General features: G+C 45.0%; 1 protein-coding gene across 1 annotated transcript in view; it reads left to right on the top strand.

Moving 5' to 3' along the window:
- TNS4 (tensin 4) overlaps nucleotides 1-9,411 on the top strand; it is a 30,247-nt gene extending 20,836 nt beyond the window's left edge. Inside the window, exons 7-13 of the mRNA XM_028704016.2 lie at nucleotides 371-463; nucleotides 1,183-1,260; nucleotides 2,035-2,106; nucleotides 3,163-3,331; nucleotides 4,065-4,133; nucleotides 5,918-5,944; nucleotides 7,369-9,411. Of these exons, the coding sequence (XP_028559849.2) occupies nucleotides 371-463; nucleotides 1,183-1,260; nucleotides 2,035-2,106; nucleotides 3,163-3,331; nucleotides 4,065-4,133; nucleotides 5,918-5,944; nucleotides 7,369-7,498 (638 nt within the window). The 3' untranslated portion in view covers nucleotides 7,499-9,411. The remainder of the gene's footprint in view (nucleotides 1-370; nucleotides 464-1,182; nucleotides 1,261-2,034; nucleotides 2,107-3,162; nucleotides 3,332-4,064; nucleotides 4,134-5,917; nucleotides 5,945-7,368) is intronic.
- The last annotated feature ends 10,905 nt before the right edge of the window (nucleotides 9,412-20,316 follow it).

The following is a 20,316-nucleotide window of genomic DNA, read 5'->3' as shown; positions in this document are numbered from 1 at the left end:
GTGCTGGTGCTGGCTCGCCAGCTGCAGCTTCGTCACGCTGGCCATGTGACCCGGAAGTGTCTTCGGACGGCGCCGGCTCACGGCCTCTTGAGCGAGATGAGCACGCAACCCTAGAGTCGGACATGACTGGCCCGTATGGGCAGGGGTACCTTTACCTTTACTTGTGATTTAAAATTTGTAAATATATTTTTAAAAAATGTGAAATAGCACTAAAATGAGTAAGGGGAAGGGGGTGGAAAGCGAAAGCAGAAGAGGATGCAAAGACACGAGCCAATTTTTAGAAGCCAGTTCAGTTTTTGCATTTTTGCAGTCTCTGGTGCAAGAGTTGCATCTCAAATTCGTTTCAGCACTATTTGTTTTTGCTTTAAAGGGGAAGATGGCAGTGATCCCATCAGGCACTTCCTCATTGAGTCTTCTGCCCGAGGAGTACACCTTAAGGGCGCTGAAGAAGAACCCTATTTTGGTAAGACAGCCTTCCTCATGCATCTGTTTGTTAAATGTCATTACAGCTGGTTCAGGATTTGTTGTTAGGAAGCTGTGTGTAACATGAGTGTTTCTGAAGTTACTGCATTTTGCTGTTAAGAAGAACCCAACTGGATCAAACCAAAGTTCCATCCAGTCCAATGTTAACACTCTTACTAAACAAGCCATTCTGCTTGTTCCCACTCTGGCTTTTGCTAAACATTTGGGATGGATCCCCAAAGTAATGAGCTGGCTGGTTTTCAAGGATGGCAGCAAGATCTCATATTCACAAGAAGGTTTTCAAGGATGGCAGCAAGATCTCATATTTCTGGACACCCCTAGGAGGAGCAAGGATGGATATGTGACATGATAAACTCTGGTTTGTCTCGCAATGTCCTGAAAAAGACATGTTATCTCTGAAAACTGTTTTCTGTTAGTTCTTTGTTGGTTCCCCTATAACAATTTCCCTAGTTTGTTAACAAACATTCAGTACAGCTGAAACAAAATAAAAAAATTCCTTCCAGTAGCACCTTAGAGACCAACTAAGTTTGTTATTGGTATGAGTTTTCGTGTGCATGCACACTTCTTCAGATACACATTCAGTGCAGCTGTTAATCAGTGGCAGAATGCAGGGGGGAAATGAGAATTTTGGCAGAGATTTTGGGTTCAGAGGTTTAAGAACACCGTGCACAAACCTCTTCCTCTATCTCTTTGTTACAGGAAGTCTCTCGGCGTTTGTATATCAACACACCATCATGCCTTTAGCATTGCCCTGCAGACTGCTTATCCCCAGCCAAGGTAGGAACTGAAGCAAATAATTTCTGAAGCGCTGAAAGGAATGGTGTGCTCTGTCTAGTATTCATGCTAGACACAGGAGAGGGATTGGGAATCTAAGGCTCTCCTGATTTACGTGCCGGCTGGGGCTGGACGGCCACAGGTTCTTGGAGAAGGGAATTTCACATATGTGGGGCCATCATTTGAAAAGGCCTTGTCTTCAGTGCCCACCAGCCTGATTAATCTTAGCAGGGCCTCTGAGGCCAATTTTAGGGCTCAGGCAGGTTCATATAGGCTGTCCATCAAGCAACCTGATTGTTCAGGGACGTAATGGTTTGTACATAACAGTCCTTTAAGCTGAGGCCGGAAATTCAAGCCAATTCAACTGACGGAAAATTGGTGTGATATGATAAAATCTTCTAGTTCTCACAAATACAAGTACCACTTTCAAAAAATAAAAAGGCAAACAGCCCACCTAAAGCACCAGGGACGGGGGGGGGGGCTAGCTAGGTAACAACTGAATCGGCATTTGAATCACTAGTAAACGTGACTGTTAGTGGCACTGTGAAGAGGGAGAGGTTGCTTCATCCTGCAGGAGAAGAAGAATGAAGCAACTCCTGTTTTTATGATTTGGCTTTAGTTTTGATTTTGGTATGCATCTTTAGAGACTGATGTGATGGTTCCCCTGTGCATCAGAACTGAAAATTAGAACAATGCGGGTTGTAATTGGTACATTTTTGCCCTCTGTCTGATTAGTTTTTTCCTACTTTGATTTCCCCACCTCCAACCTCACTTCAGATTTCTTTGGAGGAAGAGAAAATCCTGCTGTGGGTTCAGAAGCCACTCTACCAGTTTCAATGAAAGCTGCAGGTGAGTGAAATGGGAGCATGCACACCTATCTGTTCAGTTTGTAGGGGTTGTTTGGAGTATCGGAGCTGAGTGTTGTAAATTCACACCTGTTCTTCGGTCTACATGCAGCTGCTGCGAAGATATCCCATTTTGCCATCACTCAGACCAGCCTCATAAGTAAACTTAGCCAAGCTAGTAGCCTGCAAAATAATAATAATAATAATAATAATAATAATAATAATAATAATAATAATAATATTTAATGTACAGTATATCCCACCTTTCTCCCAAACTAGGATTCAAGGGAGCTTGCAACATTTATTTTTTTTAATTTTTTTTAAATAAAATACGAAGTAATGGAAACAATCTAGTTAAGAGCAATAATGAAAATACAACGGAACACAATTGCCGTGATAGCAGCAGCCCAGTGATCTGCATCGTCTGTGCCTTAGTTTTCAAAGCCCTGCCTGAAAAGGAAGGTTTTGCAGTGCTCCCCAAATTGAGTAATTGATACTCAGAGGCGGAGCTAGCTGCTCTGGCACCTGGAGCGGTGCGCATGCTGTGTACCTGGGGCGGGGCTAGCCGCCCGCGGGTGCAGGGTGAGCATCCCAGGGGAGGGCGGCGATGTCACCCCCCCTCAGGGATGACACCCAGGGCAGACTGCATCCACTGCACCCCCCATTCTTCTCCAGTGTTGATACATCAAGCCCGGGTTTGTTGATGCCCTGGCTAGAGGACAGATGGTAGCTCTTCTCCCCAGCATGCCTTAACCCCTTACTCTGTGTGTCTGCGCGCGCACGGGCTGTCCAACTCCAGGAATGCACATCTGGCCTTTTTTTTAAAAAAAGTGAGAAACACTAGCAACCCGAACACCTTTCCCATCGCAGCCATTTGGAGGGGTTTGGGTAGGGGGAGAGAGTTTAATTTCATTTTTACATTTATTAACACCACTCCCAGAGGTCAGCAGCCACAATAGGTCATTAATCGTCCTTTCTTCTCTCTCTCTCTCTCTCTCTCTCTCTCTCTCTCTCTCTCTCTCTCTCTCTCTCTTTCTCTTTGGCCTTCTGGCCTTAACAGTCTGCAATCTCCTGTACCTGCACTCCCTGACCATGGAGACTCTCACTGGCAAAGCAGCAGTTCGGAAAGCTGTGTCTGCCACTTTCGAACTGGAGGTCCCGCCTACGCCCACCATCGTCCACTTCAAAGTGACTGACCAAGGGATCACCTTGACAGACATCCAGCGGAAGTAAGGAAGCTGAATAGGACAGCGGGTGGTGGAGGGGGAGGGAGCACCTTTTATTACAGAGTTGCCTGCTCGGTTAAATTGTTGGGGGTGGGAAAGAGGGCAGACCTTTTGCAATGTCGGAAACAAAAGCAAATGTGCTCCCAATGTCTATTGGCAAATGGGAACATGCGCAGGAACCGGGGAACACCCAAGGATTTCCGCCCAAGGGAGATATCAGAGAATTCTGACAGGAGCGGAAATGGCCGGTCCTTCCCATGTGTGAAATGGGAATCAAACCAGTGAATATGATCAATATTCGCCACTGTTGTTGTCCACAGAATCATGGAATTGTAGAGGTGGAGGGGACCCTGAGATTCTAGGAATCTCAACTAAAGCATCCATGACAGATGTGGCTTTCTGTCCACAAACGTTACATGATTGATTACATCCTCACCCCCCCACCCCCGCATTCTGTTTCCTTTGCATTGAGACGAATGGGGTGGAGTAACGTAACCATAATATAATTCGCATCAATTACGTAAGTTACGTAATTTCACCACTAAGGGCAAGACAAATAATGTAGGGGTTTTTATCAGTGCAGCGGAAAGGAAACAGCGCTGAATAGTGCACATACAAGAAGGGATAGCCATTTTTTAACTGACTTCTTAAGTAACTCATTGATTTTATTTTGGGTGTTTTCCCTTTTTAAAAAAAAGTTTGAGAAACATGCTTGAGTTTTGCCTCCTTTCTACAGGGTTTTCTTCCGGCGGCACTATCCACTGACTGCCATCAGCTTTTGTGACATGGACCCCGAAAACCGAAAGTAAGTGACCAGGCTACTCCTCCAGTATTGCTACCAGCATTAACAAGAGGCCACGTGCAGCAATTTTGATTTCTCCCCACCTCACCCACACAGTTTATTTCCCAAGCATCTTTTAGTTTAGGGCCAGTGCTTTCTCTCCATGTGGTTGGCCATAGGAGGCTGAATAACAATAGCAATAACAATAACAATAACAATAACAATAACAATAACAATAACAATAACAATAACAATAACAATAACAATTTATTACTTATACCCCGCCCATCTGGCTGGGTTTCCCCAGCCACTCTGGGCGGCTTCCAACAGGACATCAAAAATACATTGAAACATCAGTCATTCAAAAACTTCCCTAAACAGGGCTGCCTTCAGAAATAATAATGGCTCTCTATGGCTACTCCCAAAAGGGTGGGCAGACTTCAAGCTTGTCAGACCCAGTCTGCCTGTTTGTTTCGCAAGATCTACCAGCCAGAGCCAGCTGCAAAAGACATAGAGTTAGAACTGAAGAACAGGGTGCCTTATTAGCCTAAGGAATTGTTTCTCAGTACCAGAACTGAACTGGGCTCAAGCCTTTTCACAGCCAACTGCACTCCTGGGACTCTGCTATACAGCTGCATATATAAAGTTTTAAGTGCACTATACAAATGTGACACTAGATGGTGATGGTGCGCTAATGGCAAATTCAAAATATATTTTTAAAACTTTTTTTTAAAAGCATTTTCACAGCGGTTTTTTCATATGTGTCTAGATTCCACCCTGGTTAGCTTTTTTCATTTCACTAAGTGAGAAAAGTTAATTTGTTGTTGCTGTTGCTTTTTTTAAAAAAATAGTTTTTATTAATTTTTTTAATTATACATATCAAAATAAACATTTTACATAATACCATATATCGAATGACTTCCCTCCTTCTCCTTCCATGGTTCATTTTACTTGCCTACCATTCCTGCATATTTTACTGTTGCCGTTTTAGTCAGTTCTCCAATTTGCATCATTCAAATGTTATAATCACATTGTTGAATGTATCTTAATGCTGCTGTTCTTGCTGTTGCTAAACCATTGGGAGCCAGACACCCTTGCCTATCTGCTGCCAATCACCAGGAGATCTACTAGTAGTAGATCCCAATGCACTTTCTGTCCACCCCTGTTCCAGACTATTTCCTAGCAATCTACGTACCATATTCTTTGCTTTCATCCGGAAAACACTGGGTTTCAGTGGTTTGGCAGAAACCTAGCCTGGATCCTTCATAAAAAAGAATGACTGAATCAAAAACGGGAAGCGCAAATGTTGTGTTTTAAGCACCTTCTTGCAAAGTTTAATTGTTATAGTATGGTGGATCAGGGCTGGCCCAATACATTTTGGCACCTGACGCAGACCCCCAAGTAGTGTCCCCCTCCCTGCCAGGGAATAAGAGCTGCAGGAAAATCTGTACCATGGTATCTTGGGTTAAGAACTTAATTTGTTCTGGAGGTCCGTTCTTAACCTGAAACTGTTCTTAACCTGAGGTACCACTTAGCTAATGGGGCCTCGCGCTGCCGCCGCGCGATTTCTGTTCTCATCCTGAAGCAAAGTTCTTAACCCAAGGTAGTATTTCTGGGTTAGTGGAGTCTGTAACCTGAAGCGTCTGTAACCTGCAGTACCACTGTATCAGGAAGGGGGGCAGGGACAAAGATCTGCATCAAGATCTGCTGCCTTATATTGAGTCAGACTGTTACATTAAACAAGCCAGCTAATGAAATGATTTGTTGAATATGAAGTCTAATCCTCTCCCCTTCTCTCTTTTGTAAAGGTGGCAGAAATTTTCCAAAATTTCCAGGTAAGCTATATGGATGGGATAAGCAGCTTCATGGAATACACAGAGGCTAGATGATGATATGAGGAATTAGAGATTGGTTAGGGCAGGCATAAGCAATCTCGGCCCTCCAGATGTTTTGGGACTACAACTCCCATCATCCCTGACCACTGGCCCTGTTAGCTAGGGATGGTGGGAGTTGTAGTCCCAAAACATCTGGAAGGCCGAGTTTGCCTATGCCTGGTTTAGGGCAATTGTTTTCTCACAAAGCATATTAGTAGTAGCACAATCACACATTCCTGCTCAGAAGGAAGTCCTGCTGAATTCAGTGGGACTTGCTCCCAGTTAAATGTGTGTCTAGGACTGCAGGCTAAGGGTTGAGGAAAAGGCAGCAACAGAAATTCAACTAAAAGGCATTGAGGTTGAATAGGTACCCTCATGGTAAGCTAGCACCCAGATGCTAAAGGTGCGTTGCTTCCAAATGGGGGTTTATTATGGGAGTGGGGGCTTCTCTGCATGTTTTTTCGCAGCCATTGGCATCAACAAGCCAACATGTAAATCCCTGCCCTCCCCCCAATTTAATCTGGATTTCCTTTCTGGGAAAATCCAGGGGTGTTTTTTTTAAAGGGGGGGGGGAGCTGGTGTGTCACAAACACACACCCATTCCTGATACTTGAACCAATTCATTTACAATACTGAGTCCCTGTTTCCCTGAATGCAAGTCCCGTTGAATTGAATTGAACTGAATGGGTCTCACCTGCGGACATGCGCTTAAGATTGCAGCTCGTGTCCCTTTGCTTTCTATACCCCTTCATTAATTTTGGATTTGAACCTTAATCTTCTGAGCCTTACTTTTCTAAAACAAATTATATAACAAAAATGATTAAAGGGGTGAGTGGAGGTGGGTGTGGGGAGAGAAATGGGGCAGTCAGTGTAGGTGAGTCACCCTGGGCGTTGCCTCCTCCCAGCTCCTTGCGTTCCAAGTGAGATGCCATTTGAACAAAGGAATGGAAGAGAAAAGGGGGATGGGAATGCCTTTTGTGACTCTTTGCCCTTCCCCGTGACTACCAGAAGCAGAATATATTCTGCAAAATGAGGACATGGAAAATTCCTTAAACCACAGAGTAACGCACCACCTCTGGCTGTGCATATGTGACGCATTTAAAGCACATTTCCTTCCCTGCCCACACAAAAAAGAATATTGGGAACTGCAGTTTGTTGTGGGTGTTGGGAGTTATAGTTTTGGGGATAAAATACAGTTCCCAAGGTTATTGGGGAGGAAGGAAAATGTGCTTTAATATGCCCAGCCAGAGGTGGTGTGTTTCTCTGCGGTTTAAGGAATCATGGTGTGTCCAAAGTTCAAGTCTACATGCTTGAGCATTTCTTCATCCATCATGAGCGTAAACCTATCACATAGGGATCTGTTTCCTCTCTGTTTCTCGCCACAGGATCTTCGGTGTCATTGCCAAAAGCCCAGCAGACTCTGAGAATATCTGCCACCTCTTTGCAGAGTATGATGCAGTGCATCCGGCTTCCCATATTGTTGACTTCATCAAGAAACTTCTACCTGCTGCTTAACGTTGCCCAAATGCTGGGGTCCTCTGTTTCCTAGCAATGCTGCCCCACCACTCCCTATACCCCCACCCCACCCGGAAGCGCAACAGTGGGCTCTTGGTCTTTGAAAGCTCTCTGGGTTGCATTTCAAAAAGGCTCTGGAGACAAACCATGGCTGTATGAGTGTTGTGAGGGCTGCAACAGAAATGCGGCAGTGGGAAGCAGCAGCAGGTCATATGTCTTTGCAGGAATGATTCAGTGACCGGATTGTCTCTCTACAGGAAGGGCAACCGTGTAATTTCTGGGCTCCTATTTCAACCAGAATACTCTTTAGGCCAATTGATCAAAAAAGGTGTTTTTCTACCCTGTGGAAAAAAGATAGTCTTGCAACATGCAAAGTTGTCCTGATTTGCCTTGGTAATAGCAAGTCTTTGAGATAGGTCTGCCAACAGAAAAACCACTACAGGGATCCATGCTCAGTTCGTCCCTTGATTGGACTATTGTAATGTGTAAATATTTTATGAAGAATATTTAGAAGCTGCAATTGCTGCAGAATGCCGCTGTCAGAGTGTTAAATCGTTTGGCACCAGCTTGCTCATGTAATGAGATCAGCAGCAGAAGCCCTTCTTGTTGCCCCGTTGTTAGGGGATACCCACAATGCAGTGACATGAGATAGGAGGCCACCACAGAGAAGGCCCTGTTTATGGAACTCACTTCCCTTCGCTATAGGGACAACACTGGCATTATTCAACTTTGGTTGCTGGTTAAATATACCCTTTTCTCACCCAGCCTTTGAGAGAGGGTTGAGCCGAGAGGGCCAACTGTAAACATGGTTACCGTAGTGTTGTTATTTTGATACTGTATATTATTCTTATTAAATATATAGTGGCCATGTCAATAACTTCTATATGAATATTATTACTGTAATCTGCCCTGGAACCAAGAGCGGCTGAAGTGTGGGCTAAATGATCAAAATCGTCAATTAATTAATGTCACCCCAATTCTGAAAGATCTGCAGCGGTTGCCTCCATGTTTGTGTCTGGCTTACAAAATGGCCTGCTCTGTGGCAACGCAGGTCTCAGACTGGGTGCAAGGTGAGATTGAGACTGGATACAGAGGCAAGACAAAACAGGAAAAGGATCAAACTTGAAGCCAAGATCCAGCAGCAGTAACAGGCGGTATGGTGGGGCAGTGGTGCTCACCTAACCGTTTAGCCGCTGATGCTTACAGGGAAGGAAAGAGCAGGGAGAAGTGAGGCAACAGGGAGGTTAGTGCAGTGCAAACACACTGGCGAAGCTCATTTGGCACTCCTGCTGGTAAGCTTGCACCGCACCAACCTTCCCGCTGCCTCACCCCTTTGTCGTTCTCAGTAAGCAGCAGCAACTCGGCCGTCAAGAGGCCAGGTGAGTGCCACCGCCACACCATTTGCAGCCATCAGGCTGTGCTCTATAAATTCAGGGCTGTGATGTTGCTTCAGCAAGAAACAAGTCAATACTGGGCCCTGTAGAGCATCGGCTCTATCCTAATGGTTGGCCCCCATCCACATTGTAAGGTGCTGCTTTAATTGAAGGGACCCAGCCCTCTCCAGGAGTCGTCTTCTGCAGTACAGCAGGGGAGCTTCTGGCCTCTTCCACACTGAGACTAGTATTGCTGCATCCTCAAGATGTGGGACACTGCCCCCCACACCACACCTTTGTTTGTATGGTAGCAACACTTCTGGGACTGGCTCTGTGCTCCAGAGAGCTCCATTCCATCACCCGAAATTGATTTTAATTTCTTCTTGCTTTTAACTTGTTTTTTCATTTTATATGATGTTATTTTGGGGTTTTAATGTTTTTATATTGTTGTAAACAGCTATAATTGTTTTAATGATACTGCAGTATATAAATATTTTTATAACTAAGTAAATAAATCTGACTTCTGGTCCTGGACATAAAGCCCTACATGACTTTTGCTCTAAATACCTGGAGTAGTGCCTCTCCCTGTACCAGCCTGCCTGTGCCTTCTGATCTGCAGAGGAGCCCCTACTTACTGTCCCTCTGTTGGGAGAGATTCACTATGGAGTGACGTAGCAAATGGCCTGTTGCAGACCCTCCAAGTGTCCCTATTTTCCAGAGATATCCCTGATTTAGAGAAGCTGTCCTGGTTCCTGATTTGATCCTGGGATGTCCCACTTTCCCTTTTTTCACTGGAGAAATGTTGAAGGGTGTGAAGTTATCCAACTCCCAAGCCATCTGAAGGCAATCCTGTATAGGGACTTTTTAATGTTTAATGTTTATTATTATTATTATTATTATTATTATTATTATTATTATTATTTATATGTTGGAAGTTGCCCAAAGTGGCTGGGAGTGGGGGGTGGGGAGCCAGTAAGACGTGTGAAGCATAAATAGTAAAATTATCATTATATTTCTGGGTTGCCCCAGCCACTCTGGGCAACTTCCAACATACATAAAAACATAATAAAACATGAAACTTTTTTTAAAAAAACCTTTCCTATACAGGATTGCCTTCAGACGGCTCGGAGGTCAGATAACTCCATAACCTGCAACATTTCTCCAATGAAAATAGGGACATTCTAAGGAAAAGTGGGACATTCCAGGATCAAATCAGAAACTGGGATGGCTTCTCTAAATCAGGGAGATCCCTGGAAAATTGGGACACTCGGAGAGTCTGGGCTAGCATTAGCGATATGTATAAAACCATATACGATCCTCTGAAAGGCTCCAAAAGAATGATGCCAACAGTTTTTAGGAAGCAATGGCACAAAAAGACTCTCCCAACAAAAGGGCTGAAGTGCATTTCTTCGACTGATTCTGCTTCTCTTGCCCCTTGTGACTGACCCAATTTGACCTTCTCAGTGTTCGTCAGTATTGCCAGCGGCAATGATTTGCGTATAATGAAGCGGGGGGGGGGCTGCTTTTGTGTTCTTGGCCCCTCTGCTGGAGATGTTTATGGAGCGCCTGGGTAGTGAGATTTCTCTGAGGTTTTTGCTCTTTTTCCTCATTCAGATAACAAAAGTACTCAAGCTAGGCCGCAGCCTCCCACTGGCAAGGGGGCCTGATTCATCCTAAACTGCAGGGGGTGCCAAAGAGTCAGATTTTAGTTGCATTCCCCCCCCCCTTTCTTTTTATTTGCTCAACCTCAGCCCAAAGCATAGGAAGGGTCTACATTGCTGGTTAGCGCAGGCCTATTTTGATTAAAGCAAAAACATAATCACTCTCGTTAATGTTCAGTTTGCTTTCCTTTTTTCCCCTTTTTCCTGGCACGTTGCAAGCTGAGTCTCCGAGGGAACCTGGAAAGCTTCTTATGCAATCTGTGAACAAGGCTCTGCTTTTTAATTTTGGAGATATTTATGACAATTCTGTCCCGTGAAAACACATTTATCATCACAAAGGGGGTTATGAAGAGGCAAACGAATGCTCTGGCTCCCCAGCTGTCAGCGGAATGGGCCACTTTCTAGACTGGCTGTTTGCCTTCTCGTTTTTGTTTTGGTCGGTTTTTCCTTTCCTTTGACTTGGATTTTGGTTTCTGTTCCTATAATGGCCTCTGAGGCACTATCCCAAATTTGCAGCGGATGGGAGATTTGGCACTTGCGGTCAGGTTTCTGCCGGGGGGGGGGGCGGCATGCGGATCTGGTCTGCTCTTAGTTCTGCTTAGTAGCAATGCTGCATAAAATCAGAAACCGTAAAACAAGACATAAAAAAGAAAAGGCCTCTTTTTCAAACTACACCCCACATTTCCTTAATAGCATTTAGATCCCGGGTGGGGAACCTGTGGCTATCACGGGGGGAGTGGGGCGTAGCCTGGAGAGGTCACCCCTTCCATACCCTCCAACATTTCTCTGATGAAAGGAAAGGCGTGCTCTCCAATGTTTCACCGATAAAAATAGGGACGTCCTAAGGAAAAGCGGGGCATTCTGGGGTCAAATCAGAAACTGAGGCAGCTTCTGTAAATTCAGGACCCTGGAAAATAGGAATACTTGGAGGGTGTGACCTTCCCACCCTGTTAAAAAGGTTGCCAGCAGGGCAACCAGGGGTGAAATGTTCCTCTTGCACTGAGCCAGCCATCACAACTGTTCGTATGTTGCTCCTTATGTTAAGCCTGCTTGTCATCTAAAAAATACCGTAATTTCTTTTTGCTTTGCAATTCTTCTAAATTTTGCATATGTCTTTTGCTATCTTTGCTAGGCTATAAATAGAAAGTCTATGGTTAAAGATGTACCAGATTCAGTTTCAAGATTCGCTCTCTCCATTGCAATGGTTCCCCAAAGTTCATTTTACAGCCTATTTGTTTGGAGGATCAGCCTTTCTAACAAATGCTTTTGTAAGTCACATTTGTTGTTAGCCTGGCAGCTCCCACAATGTTCTTTAACAGCTATTAAGCATAATAGCGCTGTACACAATTACATACATGTGGTTTATCAGGAAAACCCACTTGTTCCTTGACATATAATATTTACAGATTTTTCCCCCTTTCCTTTTTCTTTTTTGAGTTGTGGGTTTCTAGTACCACAGAAAAACCAGGACTTGGGCATGTGATGAAGCAATGAGATGCAGCCCAAAGGTGTGCCTAGATTCCCTTAAGCCACATTTTTCTAACTGTTTGTGGAGGGCCAAGTTAGCTTTGAGGAAAAGGCGTATTTGGGGTGGGTTGGCAGGACCACAATGTTCTTTAAGAATTATTAAACACAACTGCATTGTGCACCGTTATGAATTATCAAGGACATGCATCTTGCGGAAATGGAAAGCATCTCTTGCCATAGCCCCCCCCCCCCCTGCATTTTGCACATGTGGCACATCGAATTGCATTGATAATGGGGTTGTAGGTAAGGGCGGGCGAGAAATGTGAGTCAGTTCACACTCACCTAATCCACACTTTCTGAAACAATGCGCAAACTGAAACACACATCCTACAGTCTTTTAAAATTCGCACTCCTCCGAATTTTGCAGCAATCCAGTAAAGCTATGTGTAGCCAAATGCTACACAAGCATTTGAGACAAATTGTGCATATAAAATAAACTAAAAACTATAAATAATATAACTGCAGGTGTTAATGAAAACAACATACCCCCAAAATGGGGGTCATTGCTTTGCAAAATATATTTGGCATAACTGCATACATTCGCTTTATGTTGTGAACTGTGCTGTACTCTCCGGATGAGGGGCAGTCTACAAATAATAATAATACAGAAATTTATACCAAAATGCTGATGAAGTTTCCTGATTGCAAGGTTGGAATGCGCAGGATTAAATTTAAGATGAAGGGAGGAGGGTTGGATGGGAAACAAAGTAACCAAAATAGACAGTGGGGCTGCGCCTCTGAGTCCCTGCCCACAAAGCCTTGCAGCACTATGACACCTACGTGTCAGAAATGGACACCTGCAAGCAAAAGCCTACACATATTGACTTTCTCTGTGTTCTAGGACCCTGCATGATGTGTAGAATGCCTACACTCACAGAAGTCTTTCCCTTGCAAATGCCATGCCTGGCATGTGGGCATCAGAGACTTAGCCACCCCCGCCACCATGCAATCTGGGGAGGGCCGTATTCTTTATAAACATACACAGGATCAGGCCCTACGTCTTATTATGATAAGCCCACCTATGTATATGTATATGCACACGCACCCCAGGATGTCCTGGCACCCAACACGCCTTTTGCAGCGCTGATAAAAGGAGCAGAATCCTCTCGCCGGGACAGATTTATTCAGTGGAAAAATGGTTGTCAGGTGCCAACTGGGGGAAGGGGGAGGGATCCGGGGAGGGGAGTCTCAGTGCCACGTCCTGGCACGTGTGTGGCAGTGGCGGGAAGGCCTCCTTTGCCCTGGGGGCTTAATTGAAAAATGATGACAAAGGCTGTCAGGTTTGGATCGCGAAGCGGAGTCCAAGGGTTTTTCCGAGCTGGAATGTTTGCTCTCGGCTGCCCTCACACTCCCCTTAATTGCTTTTTGAAAAGGAAAAGAAAACAGTTTAAAGATGGACTTTGGGAGGGGAGGCCGAGCCAAGGCCCCCCACTCCATTATCGCCCTGCCACAAAGGCTCAGCTCAGGGAAAACATTTGCGAGGGGAGGAAAGGCGGGTGGAGAGGCTTTTAAGCAGATCCAATTTCCAGGGGGCTCTTTGCAAAAATAGACGGGCCTCTCACTCTGCAGCTTGTATTGCTTTTTCTTTTGTCACTGTAGTTTGCTAACACTTCTTAGGCTGAGGTTTAAAAATATAATCTCCAGCCCGCCCCCTCCTGTGGACTTCAGTTCCTTTGCTGTTTCGGGCAAAGGGGTGGGGGAAAGGGAAAGATTTAGGAACAATGTTTCCCCACTGCCTGGTCAGCACCAGGGAACTCAGCCTCGGAAACATCTGAAGTCACAATAAAGAAGGAAGCGCCTCTGAGCATCTGCAGAGTGGCTTTTCTCCCACTCCTGAGTAACCTAGCCACAACCAGGAGGGTTTGGGGGAGGGGGGGGGGCTTCTCAGGAAGAAAATGTGATGACCAGAAAAACGTCCCTTTCCGTTTTTACGCCTAATGTTAGTCATTTTCCCTCCTCTATTCGGCCATTACTAGACGGCATGAGGGAAGTCATTACAGTTGGTTACCTAGCAATCATAATGTGGCAGAATGAGGCCTGTTGGGTGAAATGGCTTTTGACATCCCCAGATCCCCTTTTGTTGAGAGGATGGGCTTTTGCATACATTAAAAGATGGCCAAGTACAGGTGATGTCATGGAAACTAAATAGGCAGCGACCCTTCTGGAAAAGGACCCCCTGTCTCTCCCCTCCTCTCTCCCTCCCTTCCTCCCCCTCTACCTCTTACCCTGGATGGAGGTGATGTCATTCAGGTGCCTATGTAGGTGAAAGAGAAGAATAGACCAGCAGTGTTGGAACCGAGTCTGAAGCAGACAGAGCGAGAGAGATGCTCTGTGATGAGTGAATGCTTTAGCACTGGAGAATCGCTTTGGGGAGCCGAATATGTTGGAGCAAGCTAGAGTGAACTCTTTCTTCACAAGAACACAATCTGCACAGACTTGACAAGAGTGTCAGGACTAATGAACAGCTGATCCCCAGTAGGTCTTGCTCCATGGATCAGTTGCTGAGAGTGAAAGTCCCCATCTCCCCACAGCTATCTAAGTCCTAAGATTTTTCCTAAGCAATTAGAGACCATGCCTGTGTGAAGACAACCTCTCCTCTGCCCTTTTCATGCCTCTTCTGGTTCTGGGAGACAAGCAGGAAGGGGAGCTTGTCTCAGCAGGAGGGGGATACACCAGTGACTCCTTACCAGCCTGACTTATCTCTGCCTCTTGGCCTCCCTCCTCCCCTTGCGTCAGCTTCTGCCCCTGATTCTGGACTTCTAGCACAGACTCTCCCTGCTCACTAAGCCCTGTTAGCTCTTCAGCTTCCAGCACCTCCTCTTCCCAGTCTTCTCCCTTTGTCATCCAATCACCACTCCCCAGGCTCTGAGCCGTCTTCCCTTGGTGGTTTCCTAGCTAGTTCCTCCCACCATTTCTCTGCGTCCAACCAGACCCTGGCAATTTGTCATCACAGAACTACAGTATGTCTTAAAGAACCTTGTTCCAGAGAAGCCTACAGCTCAGAGATTGGGGTACGCAAAACAACAGCATCCCTTTCTCAGATTGCCTTAGGACAGCTTTAGGATTTTATTGGACCAGATACTCTCAGTGGGATGATCTCCTCACCATTGTCAGCCAAGTGCCTTTCTCATTCATATAATCATGGAATTGGAGAGTTGGAAGGGACTCCAAGGCTCATCCCGTTACTAGCCTCTCCCTCTGAGTCCAATGCCATCACCTCTGAAAGGGGAGGGAAAATTCGTTCCAGTACACATTAAAAAGCCAAATCTCTCCAATTCACATTTTCCAAAACAACATGTGAACCAAAACTCAGCTATCCCTCAAAATTTGCCTTTATCCTAATTTTGCCACACAGTTCTCCAGCCAACAAGAAGGCATCTACTGTATTACGGGAAAGCATGGATAGAAATGGAGATATTAGCGAAAACAACATGCAGAAATGCACTCTATTCGGAGGGAATGGCTTGTAAAGGATGTGTACGTTAGTCCAAACTGCAAATAAAAATGTGTTTATTAGGAGAAATCTGCATTAAATGGTGACGAATTTTCATGATGAGCTTTTTAAAAAAATAAACAAATGGGTCGCAAATATAATTTAAGATTGGAGAAATGAGAAATTGAGGAAATCGAAGTGGTCAAGTTCCTTCCATCCTCAGGTGTGCATAAACATAAGATAGGAAGTTGAGAAGCTTCCCTGCAATGCGAAAGCTCAGTGGTAGAAAACCTACACTGGATGGAGAAGGTCGCAGGTTCAATCCCTGGCCTCTCCAGGTAGGGCTGGGAGACAGACGCCTGCCTGTTATCCTGGAGAGCTGCTGCCAGTCAGTGCAGACAATATATAGCTAGCTGACCTAATGGTCTCCCCATGTTCCTACGTACCCCAAAGCCCAATACATCCTTTCCACCTACTACAATTTCTGTCAGAAAATGTGCCAAAAGCTGTTGCAAAGGGAAATGCTCGATTTTGCAGCAAAGAATAATGTATGTAAATTCTTGTCGTATATTTTGCTCACGTCGACCTTGGTTCCTCCTCCACCATCCTGGCCCCCAAGTCCTCGATACAGAACTTTGGCATTCTTAGGACTCTGGAAGCTTTTCTTCGAACTTTCTGCTTCCTTTAATATTCTACCAGCGCGCAGCAGTCGAAAACTTTACTCCTGGCCAAAATGCCTTGCAAAAGGATTCGGGGGTGGGGGAGAGGCCGAGGAAGAAGAGTTATAATTTGATTCACTCTCGCTTTGCTCCGATTGTTTACAGGATCGAGGGTCACGGCGTGTTCCCCTCCTGTCTCCAAAAATGTATCTGGGGAATGAACAGGCTGTTAACTACGAACAACAAACGCTGATGCCTCACGCATTGTGTTGGGCGCCGGGTGAGCAGGAGTTTGTTTTGGAACAACTCGAGGCCCAGTGGGGACCAGAAGCCATAATATAATGCCTGGGGTAGCATTTCTCATATTGTCCCTGACTCAGCTAGGAAGCCATGGCGTGCGCATTCAAGAAAGGCTTCACCTTTGTTCCGTCCAATTAACCGATGAGATTAAATTCCATGCATATAAACAGGAACTGAAAAAGTGGAGGCAGAGGGGGAGGGTCTCTCCTTTAGCAAGAGTTGACTAAAGCTTGCATGCACTCTCACACGCACAAAATGTTGAAAAGCAATTGCATTTTATCCCTGGATTAATATTGGTGCTAAAGTACTACTTTCTGTGACTGTATACACACCAACGTATATGTAGCACAAAAAAATATAGTTTTTCTCCATCCAGCATGCTGCTTTCAGTCAAGATTGATTCTAGATCCTGCTGCCCACAGGGGTGTGTGTGTGCTTTTGAAAAACCCTTTTCCTCCCTGCAAATGCCCCAGAAGAAGGATGTGGAGGTTGTGATATTGATATATGCCCACATCATTGAGCAGTTGTGGATACAGTCACCTGTTTTTAAATGGACAGGCTGAATCAATCTGCAATCAGCTTTTATTTCCAGAACGCAACGAGCTTCTCAAGACACACTTTTCAGGGGCAAAAATATATATGCAATAGATCTAGACAGCGTGTGGACTATGTGTGTGGGGGGGAGTGCTCAGTTTCCATTGGTTCTAGAAAAATAATAATAATAAAATGTGTGTACAAAGCCTTATAATATGAGAAATCAGGTCAGTCAATTGGCAGTAGCTGTGAGTTAGTGCTTTGGAACCAGTTCAGCTGGACTACAACTCCCATTATCCCTGGCTGTTGGCCGTGCTGGCTGGGGCTGATGGGAGTTGGAGTCCAACAATATCTGGCAGACCTCAGGGCTGACAAAAAGGGAGCACTTATTTGCTCAATGCTTGATTAAGTCACGGGATTCTTGATGTGGCACCTCTGTGACATAATACTGTTATGACTCTTCATAAGTAGAAAGTGATGTGGAGCTCTCCAAAGCAGGATACATCTCTGCGTATGCTGGAAAAGGATATTCAGTTTCTGTTTCAACATGGCTGCTGGTCTTTCTTCCAGAGATGCTACGACAAACAAAGAAGTTGTGGACCTCCAGAGATTGGTCAATGAACTCCTGTCAGCTCCCGCCAGCAAGGAAGGATGATAGGAGTTGGGAGTCCAACTAACCTATGGGAAGGGAAGCACACAAGTTCCCCTTCTCCACATTAGAGCATCTAGTGGTATCTATTCAGGAGATCTAAACAGGACCTCCACACTGAGAAGCAAAATACCTCTGAGTACCAGAAGCCGGGTGTAAATAACAGAGGATGGTCATCCCTTCATCCGAAAGCAGAATGCTTGGCAAGCTGTGCCTTGATCTGATCCAGCAAAGCATTTTCTGGTCCTTTCCCCTCACTTCCATGCTTTTATTTGCACGCATCACAGGGCCGTCCGGTCTGTGTGCATGTAGACAAGAGCTTTCTGGGAAATCTGTGAGTGGATCTTGATTCCCTACTATTGTTCCCTTGCCTTTCAGACTGCTTCCCTTGCCACAAACCACCCATTCAGCCCACCCTCAGATGAGCTACCAACCGGTGACAGTTGATGGACGGAGGTGGGTTGGCTGCTCAGCAAAGCTAGGGTATGGGGAGCCAGAATCACTTCTCTTGCTTCCCCCGCTGTAGCCTGATGGAATATTTTATATTTCTCTGTCGAATCTTTCTGTTTGCTGAAGCAGAAGGACTGGTGAGATATAACCAGTAGCCATCAGTTTGAGTCCAGTGTGAGTGTGTGCATTCCCAAGAAAAGCCTCATCCAGGAATTCTGGGATGTCTGATCCCCGCTGTTCCCACTTGCTGCCAATCTGATGCTCAGGGCTGGAAGGTGGAGATGCCAAGGATGTGACGCGTTCGTCTCACTCCTCATGTACATCCTCCTCCCCCTCCCCCCCCCGGAAGTCACCCACCTGGAGATCATTCCAGCAAAACAGACATCCATGTGAACCATTTCAGATTCCTAACATCTGCAGGAAATATCCAGTTACTAATGCTTTGCTTATTGCTAATGGCTGCGGTTATAATTTTCCTTTCGGATGGTCAAAGAATTTTTTGTCAGGAGGAAATCTATTAGCAGTGGTGGTAGCATTAATAATAATATAATCATAACCTCTCTCCCCTTTTTCATATTTCTTTTCTGGACTTGTTTCATTCAAAATAAAAATGCCAGAGGCTTGGGTTGGCATGAATTTCTAAGGCTGGATTTTTGCATTCCTGGCACCCATTTCTCCCTCTTGGCTTTAACTGTTTCCTCCTTCAACAACAATTTTCTTCCGACCAGGCTAAATTGGTTCATCAGAAAGCCCTGCTGCCTCCTGGTCTGTTTAAGGATGTTCATAGAATTTATAGAACTGTTTTGAAATGTTGTTTTTAATGTGTGTGTTTTTCCTGAAGGCGGCCCTGTATAGGGAAGTTTTTTAAAAGTTTGATGTTTTATGATGTTTCTATATATGCTTTAAGTCGCAGGGGCAATTGTTGTGGTTGCTGCTGTTTGATGCCTCGTTTCTCAAAGCAGCTTCACACAGTCCTGAAGCTCTTTGAAATCTAATTCGCCTCTTGCCAGAGTGTGAACTGTCAGAGCCATGCAAAAAGGGTAAAGGCACCACACACACAAAAGTGAATTAAGTCAAACAAAAATTATTACAATTTGGAAGACAATTGGACTTTTTATTTTAGTTTTTTAGTTTTATTGGATTTGATTTGATATGTTAATTAGATGTTTTTATTGGAAAATTAATAAACGCTTTTAAAAAAAAGTGAATTAAGTCATGCTGGTGTAAACAGTTAGGAGGAAAGAGCTGTCAAATGCATGGTGGACAACTTCTCTGCACTTTAAGGTCCTAATGTGAACACAGCTTTTATTTAATAGCAATTAGCACTCCAAAGGGGAAGGAAGAAGTTCATTCTTAACCTCCTTTCCAAACCCAGAGGCTCAGGCCTGTGCTCCCAGTTGCTTGTGGTGAACAGGGCAGAGGCTGGGGGAAAAACGGGGGTGGGCTGTCCTTTTTCTGTCCTTAGGATCCCCTGAGAAACTCAGCAAACCTACTGGGCCTGGAAGTGGATGGGACAGCGCAGCTGACTGCTTAATGGGACACAGCTGTGAGCAAGCTGAGGAAAAGCTAGTCACCTCAGACCTGCCCATCAAAAGCAAGCCTGGAGGGAGACATTAGGGAGATGTTAGAAGCAACTCTTCTCTTTTATCAGGTGAGCTGAGAACTTGTTTGGAACCTGAGTGAGAACCAGGAGGCATAGACGCCAACTCCATAGGGCTGAGGTGTTTTCAGCCTCCCTCCCAAAATCTGTTGGGAAGAGGCTAAGCCCCCCACCCCACTGGGCCTCACAGTAGCAACAGGCCTTGCAAGGCCTTGTGGTGGCGGCCTCCTTGCGCACGATGCCCGTGACGTCACATGTGCATGACAGACCCTCCCCCCTCAATGTTGGGTGCAGCTTGTCGCCTCTACCAGGGTGGAAGGTGTGTCCAAAGGCCAAAGAATTGATACTGGTTTATATTTATTATTAATTTTGTATTAATGTAACATTTTGAGACGTTAACTCTGCATTTTTTATAATATCTGTTGATTTGTCTGCTACTGCTGTAGTTTCCTCTATACTGCTAAGAGATTTTTAATATATCTATTAAGCGGTATGGAATTGGTGTAAATAAATAAATATTTGGAGCTCCACCCAAGATGGCAAATCTAAAGCTTTTTTACAATAGTCTTTTCAGTTTCACACATGGATGGAGTAAGTTTTACAGAGGGATGGGTTGCTTTTCCTCCTGCTTG

The sequence above is a fragment of the Podarcis muralis genome, chromosome 13 (assembly GCF_964188315.1).
Source record: "Podarcis muralis chromosome 13, rPodMur119.hap1.1, whole genome shotgun sequence".
Taxonomy (NCBI): Eukaryota; Metazoa; Chordata; class Lepidosauria; order Squamata; family Lacertidae; genus Podarcis; species Podarcis muralis.
This window is presented reverse-complemented; position numbering and strand designations above follow the sequence as displayed.